The sequence below is a fragment of the Vanacampus margaritifer genome, chromosome 1 (assembly GCF_051991255.1).
Source record: "Vanacampus margaritifer isolate UIUO_Vmar chromosome 1, RoL_Vmar_1.0, whole genome shotgun sequence".
NCBI lineage: Eukaryota > Metazoa > Chordata > Actinopteri > Syngnathiformes > Syngnathidae > Vanacampus > Vanacampus margaritifer.
This window is the reverse complement of record NC_135432.1, coordinates 7,704,234-7,711,477: the sequence shown is the minus strand read 5'-3', so window position 1 is coordinate 7,711,477 and position 7,244 is coordinate 7,704,234. Positions and strand designations below refer to the sequence as shown.

Sequence of the window (7,244 nt, the reverse complement as noted above, 5' to 3'; positions counted from 1 at the left end):
GATCAGATGACTTGCAGGCACCGGGATCCGTAAGGTTTTTCTCCCTTTTGGCACCGTTGTCTTTAAGCTTGTACAACAGACTGTGTGTTCACTGTTGTTAAAATATAACCTTTCACTTCAAACAAAGCACTGGCATAAAGTAATAATTCCTGAAACTCTGCTGTTTGGTTAAAATTGCACCAAGTGATCTGAGTTTTAACCTCAGCAATAGATCAAAACTAGGCACAATTTGCATGGTAGGCACCACAATCCTTATTTATAGTTGAAGAGTTATAAATAGCTGCAGTGTGAGAGTACTCGGGTGTCCAGCTACACTGCTGTTAAAGTCCCAGAAGGAGCACAGCCATTCGACTGAAGGTAAACACCACAAATTAGACGTCTATAGAACAACCTGATTATTGCTATGGAATAATATTGTTGCCAGTTTAATCAGTATTTATTTTTATTAAGTGTTCACATTTAACCCTGGCTTGTAAAAATTTGATCAACAATCAGTTGCAAGGTATGCATGAATCTACCTTTGCTTCCTTCTGTGTACAAGATCTGCTCTTAAATGGCCTGAAGTCTAAGCTAACTTTTGTTGAATTCATAAAACAGAACATCTGTGCTCTTGGCTCACTTTTCCTTCTTTTTTTTGGCGGGATGGGGGGGTGCATTTTGGTGGTATTCCATGTATATAGATGTCTATTCCAACAACAGGAAAAAAGATTGAGTGTGGCAATACCCTGTTTGGCATTCCAGTAGAGTCAACCCCTGTTTGGCGATGGGATGTGTGCATGTCAAGGTTGTGTCTTCCCATAACCAATTAAACACTCACTCTTCCTGGAGAAACAGATGAACACAGAAGCAAAAGGTGACATTTTTCAATCTGAAGACGACTCAGATGAAGATGAAAGAATCCAATCTATAATAGAAGAAAGTCTCATTGAATACAGGAGGCTGAAGGGACTGAATCCAAGGTGACTGTTGATGCAACATTAAATATTAACTGTGTACGATCTATTAAATTTTCCTCACTACTTCTTTTCTTGCTGTAGTCATTTGAAAGTTACCGAAGATCCTGATATATTCAAAGCGATTGCTGAGGGTAAGATGCTCTTGCAAGTCTCAGCACCTTAAAGGCATTCTCCATTGTTCTTTTAAATTGCCTCCAAAACATTGAACATCTACTTCTAAGAATACACACAGTATCTGAAAACTGGAAAAAAAAATGTATTTTATGGTGTTCAATCAAAGACCAAGGGGGATACACTCTTAAAGTGCCAAAATATATTTTGCGAAGAATTTTGTGTTGCTCAGAACTGCAAACAATTTGCATAATCTTCCATATTGGGGTAAGGAGTTTACCAAAACAGGCAGAGGAGTAGAAAAGAAGCAGAAGAGAACAAAAACTACTAAACTGTTGGATGTCTTAGATAGTGATAGGAACTACTTTTGGGGGTTGCACACAGTAAACACCAGAACTTAAAGTGCTTTGTGTGGACCCAATAAGTAACATGAATTTCTTATGGTATGGCCAGGGTTGGAGAATCCAGGTCCAGAAAGTAACAACCCTGAAACCGTTTAGCTTTAGCTACAGGTGATTTCACTCAACAGGTGGAGACGAGCTCATTTATCTCCCAGTTGATTAGAAACACATGTGGCTAAAGCTATTCTGTGGCAGGGTTTTTACTTTCTGGACCTGGATTCCACAACCCTGGGTATGGCCATAAGAATTTGTGCGATGGAGTTGATGTACACACCTCTGCTCCATTCTCCGCCACTGTCTTTGTTCTGCTGCATTATCTGACAATTTGCCCAATTTATACACCTTCGATGGCCATCAATGATATGTGACATCAAATGGAACGGAATAGAAATTACAACTGCCTGGGGAAATGCAGCTTCTATAAATTGACATTACCGACTGTAGATTATATTCTCCTATTCGCCCCCAATTTCAGACTTTTGATTGAAATACCCACCGTGGGGCATCATGGAGATGGACTTTTTCTGAGACTTGTGTATGTCATAGAACCTGTTAGAAGACTATCTTTGTCTTCCGCGTGTTCGTTGTTGTTCGGGTAGAGAGAATGTTGATTTTCTGAATACAGACTGGAGATCGGTGAACAGGTCCTTCGAAGGATTTATTTGACAGAATATTCCGGACACAAGCAAGTTTACAGACAAATGGCTGCAGTCCTCTCGCAAGTGTGTAGTTACAGTGGACTCACAGCATTCTTATACTATCTTGAAAGCAGTATCCCATAAAACCCCCAAATCCTCAGGAAACCGCCCCCAGTATACCCCGCCCCCCACCCCTGCTCCCAGCCCTCAGCGACCAGTCGCCAGCCATGAGTTCAATACACATGACGACAGCCGGAAGTAGATGAGACTTTTACAGCATATCATCCAATACACACTGACTTCAACCCCAGACACTCGCTCATTGATGTGGAAACAGACGAGGTCCTTCAGACATGATGACATGAGCAGAAATTGCGACAGCACTTACAAAGACACATCCACAAATAAAGTGCTACTGTTCTACTGAGGAAATAAGTAAATTAAAACAGTTATGACTAACCTAAAACAGTTATAGCTAAATCAAAACAGTTATAACTAAATCTCTCAACAAACCCAATATGAAAAAGATTTAGTTATGATATAATCACTGTATTTTTTCGCAAAATTTGCTTTTCAATAGATGCACTATGCAAACAATAAATTGAAATAACACTTAGCTTAGACAAACAATGTTTGAAACCTGATTAAAGATGCATTTCCAACGTTTAGGATTTACTGTTAATATTTGCGCTAGTTTCAGGGATTTTCCCTGTACACTTAATGTAATAGTCAAACCAGAGGAGAATGTTTTTAAAACCCTTTCTTCGTGCCTTAGGTACAGTATTAATGTCTTCATACAGGTGATGAGAGTGCACTTAAACGACTAACGGAACAGCCAGAGACTCTGTCCAGAATTAACGAGCATGGGTGGATCCCTCTGCACGCAGCTGCAGTGCAGGAGAGTAAGCACATACTCGAGATCATCTTTTCAGGTACAGTCAGGCTTTTCATCAAGTATGACTAATGTTTGACCGCACACAGCTTTTGTGCTCATGTCAACTGTTGTTTGGGTTCCAGCGTCACACTTTGGAGCTGCCCAGTGTCGCACATTCAAGGGGGAGACGCCATTGTTTTTAGCTGTAGTCTATGGCCGTAGACAGAACTCTACATTCCTTTTACAAAATGGTTGCAACCCCAATCTCCAGGATGACGAGCAAGATTCTCCATTAATGGCAGGTAGTTCCCTCATGTTTGTCTATAGCAAATACATATTTTCTACATTTTTATTTATCTGTTGCGTCTTGTTTCTCAGCTATTCTCAATGACCAGTACGACATGGCAACACTTTTGCTTCGCTATGACGCTCAAGTGGATCAGCTAGGCCAGCTAAACAGGACGGCGCTGCACGAGGCTGCTTTTCTTGGCCTGGAGAACTTTGTCTATCTGCTCCTTGAGTCTGGTGCTAACCCGAATGCATGTGACATAAAAAAGAAAACGCCACTTGCTCTGGCGGCACAAAATGGGCATCTAAATGTAGCAGAGCACTTGTTACTGAAAGGTACATGATGAACTGCCTTGTTTAGGATTAATCATTTCCACAAACCCTGGAGAACCCACGGGGTCAAATTTGGCCCCTATAAATTCTGCTACTCAAATAACAAAGACCTTTTTTTTTTTTTTTTTTTACAAATTTAACTTCAAAAGTCCAGAGTGCCACTTCTGACCCCTGCATGGGGCCATCTAGTGGATGAATATTGCACTTACATGAGCCAGAGTGGTGGTGACAAGATGGCTGGCAACATGCTGTTTTGTTGAGCTGGAAATCAATCCAAACAAAACCATCTTCTCAGCAAACCATCAGATGGTAAAATTGTGTTTTTTTTTGTTAATCTATTTCATATCATGTTGCAGAATGCCTAGGAGTATGTTTTATATATATATTTTGATCAATTAGCAACTCTGAGCTAGTTCAAAAAACAAGGGTTAAAATTGAAAAAAACATATATTTTGGTGTTCAGTGAACTCATAGCAGTCATTTAATGTATCATTCCTAATTTTCCAAATAAGAAAAGGGTTCTTGGGTTCTCCAGGGTTAATTAACATATACTTTGAGTTTGTACAGTCATAACACAAATTCATGTTTGTTTTGTAGGAGCAAACGTTGAGTGTGAATCGGAGTCTGGCAGTATCTTGTTTGACGCAGCCGTATCAGGAAACCCTGATGTGATATCCTTGCTGTTGGACCACGGAGCAGACGCCAACTTGCCTTTGTACAACGGTCACCTGCCGATTCACCGTGTGGCATACCATGGTCACATACTGTGAGAAACATTTTACCGTTCCTTTTTAAATTGAACCCACTACTTTGTTCTTACCTCACCTGTTCTTTGACAGGGCATTACAACGCCTCATGCTAGTGACTAAACTGTGTGCAATAAAGGAAAGCGGCATGAGTCCTCTTCACTCTGCAGCTGCTGGAGGGCATGCACATTGCTTGGAGTTGCTGCTCAAAGCTGACTTTGATCCAAACCAAATGCTACACCCGAGAGTGCGCCGCAACTATGACGATGAACGCAAGTCTGCCCTTTTTTTTGCTGTGTCCAACAATGATCTTCAATGCACTCGCCTGCTACTTGAGGCGGGGGCAATGGTCAACCAGGACCCTATCAGTTGTTTACAGGTGGCAATGAGACAGGGCAATTATGAGCTCATCAACACCTTGCTGAAGTTCGGGGCAAATGTGAACTACTACTCTCTTGTCAGCACCACCCACTTTCCCTCAGCCCTGCAGTATGCATTAAAAGACGAAGTCATGCTGAGAATGATTCTGAACCACGGCTACGATGTCAAGCGTTGCTTCGACTGTCCGTATGGTGATAGTTGCCATGACTTGCCTCCACGGACAACATCAGTCATCAAAGACATGGTGGTGAGATGTGTCAAACAGTAGAAAGCAGCGATTTCCAACCATCTGGCAGCAGACCAGTACCGGTCCATGGGACATTTGGTACATCTCTGCTGATTTGTGAAAGGTACAATTCTGTCATTTTCATGACAAATGTTCCTGCCCTGATTCCAAATTAGTGAAATGAGACTTTGTCTCTCTCACCTATATTGTTACTGACAAACACTCCATAGCAATTCACCATTCCTATGACATTGGCTATCAAATGTATGTATACTCAAATATTCAGCCTGTGCTGGAAAAAAAACAATACGCAGACCGCCAGCATAGCGTTTCGAGGGCCATTGTCTGCTGTGACGCCATGATGGGACAGACTTGTTCAAGACAAACAAGCGCATGCGCTCACTAGCGTAATGGTGAGTTGTTTAAAAAAAAATAAATCATTTGTATGTGTTTCTACGCTGGTAAATTACAATGGTGACCTGAGAAACGAGTGACACGACATTTTCAAGATACGAGTCATTCGGACGATTTGTTTGCTTTGACTTGCGAGTGCAAACTTGTGCTGTAAGGTCGCAGTGCCGTATGGTAGCATTGTCTTCACGACAAGCAGCAGCTTGCCAATATGCTTCGAGCTGTTTCTTGCCCCTGGTAGCTGAAGTTTCTTGTCAAACGAAACCAACAACAAAAAGAATTACACGTTGTGTTTAAACCAACCACACGGTTTAGCATTTAGTCTTAGCTTATTGCTAATGCTAACGCATTTGACGTGCTAACGCTAGCGCTAAATAGTATCTATGTTGTGGCACTACAACACTTAAAAGAAAACCCCCGAATATATTTCACTCAAAGCAAAAACACATGCAAAGATACAATATAAAAGTACTCACACTCTCACAGTCATACAGTTTAGTTTTTTCCAATATTAGTGCCATTTTAGGAGCGTGGGACACAGCAGCACAGCCTTTCAAGTTCCTAGTTACACCAGCAGGAGGCGCCAGTGTCCATTCAATTGATGCACTATGACAAAAACTGTCAAATCCTTTTAAATTCAATGTGATTAAGTTATTACTGCGTGTGTGCAAGCGTGTATGTGTGTGCGTGTGTTTTAATATAAGGTACAATAATTGTTATTTTTCTAAGCTCTTGCGATGCACTATATAAATAAAGATAGGGCGAGCTGATGACATTTGCATTCATTTCATTCAACAGGGAAAGATTTTTTGATATAGGCCTACAAGTGTACAGAAAATATTGTGGCGTCTTGCAAGAATGCCTCCAGCACTTAGTTCATTACAATATTAAACTTGCATCTCAAGGCACTACAGAATGGCTTTACATGAAACCGGTCAGTCAGTGGCCCAAAATAAAAAAGGTTGGGGACCGCTTGCTGGTGTTAAAGGAAACACATTCTTGCGTTATGTTAGTGCTGGTGACTTGATATCTCTCTTTTTTCCCTGTAGTTCTGTGAGGTGATAACAGTGTCTTGGCTCAAGCACTTATCCGCTCAGGTGGTGCGAATCATGCTCGACTACACCAACCATGTCTCACTCTGCGCCAAACTGAGGGAAACATTGCGGGAGCAGAAGCAATGGCCGCAGATCTGTCACATCCAAAGTTTGCACTTCCTTTTTACTTCATCGGTCATTGTCCGCATGTTGACCTCAGGTGAACTTCTTGATTTGTTTGTTTCCTAGGAAATGCACGAAGCTTAAAGCACCTGTGCCGGCTGCAGATTCGAGAGCACCTGAATCAACTACGTTTGAAAGCATCTGTTTTCATCAGCTACCTCCCTCTTCCACCCAGACTGAAAGAGTACCTTCGTTACAAGGAGTTTGATGTGTACAACAGGGGCAGTATAGATACAGGATGTTCACTCATGTTATAACCGTTTCAGAGTTACATTATATTATTGTACCAAGGTACGTGACTTTTGTCATTCCCAGTGTGATTAAAAGTATCCATCCATCCATATTCTATAACTGTGGTTCTCAATTATTATTATTTTTTACACCAAGTACCACTTAAAAAAACAGTTGCCTCTACAATCACTAATGCCCAACGTTAAAATACAGAAGTGACATTTTTTAAAAATGTATTTTAAACACCAGCAACAACGTATCTTTAAAAAAAATAATTCAAATACAAATTAATCAGTTCCTTATTAATTCGTTGAATCTACTAATCTACTGTATGTGCCTGTTGTTTTATCATTATGTGATATTTTGTATGGTGGTTTGCTTGACTCTACTTACAGTATCTGATGATGATTGTTTGTTTTGTTTTGTGCTTT

General features: G+C 40.8%; 1 protein-coding gene across 1 annotated transcript; it reads left to right on the top strand.

The window, feature by feature from the left end:
* Positions 1 to 61: 61 nt before the first annotated feature.
* asb14b (ankyrin repeat and SOCS box containing 14b) lies at positions 62 to 6,839 on the top strand. Its single transcript, XM_077579172.1, has 10 exons — positions 62 to 357; positions 829 to 959; positions 1,038 to 1,087; positions 2,907 to 3,038; positions 3,124 to 3,282; positions 3,359 to 3,604; positions 4,199 to 4,367; positions 4,441 to 4,975; positions 6,415 to 6,568; positions 6,649 to 6,839. Exons 2-10 carry the CDS (start codon positions 835 to 837, stop codon positions 6,837 to 6,839), a joined length of 1,761 nt encoding a protein of 586 aa, XP_077435298.1. The 5' UTR covers positions 62 to 357; positions 829 to 834.
* Positions 6,840 to 7,244: the final 405 nt, after the last annotated feature.

Bases quoted from the DNA above. Each gene is read 5' to 3' on its own strand.
- asb14b (XM_077579172.1), top strand. From the start codon at position 835: ATGAACACAGAAGCAAAAGGTGACATTTTTCAATCTGAAGACGACTCA. The intron at 1,088-2,906 runs GTAAGATGCTCT...GTCTTCATACAG, and splicing joins ATTCAAAGCGATTGCTGAGG to GTGATGAGAGTGCACTTAAA. The intron at 3,039-3,123 runs GTACAGTCAGGC...TTTGGGTTCCAG, and splicing joins ACTCGAGATCATCTTTTCAG to CGTCACACTTTGGAGCTGCC.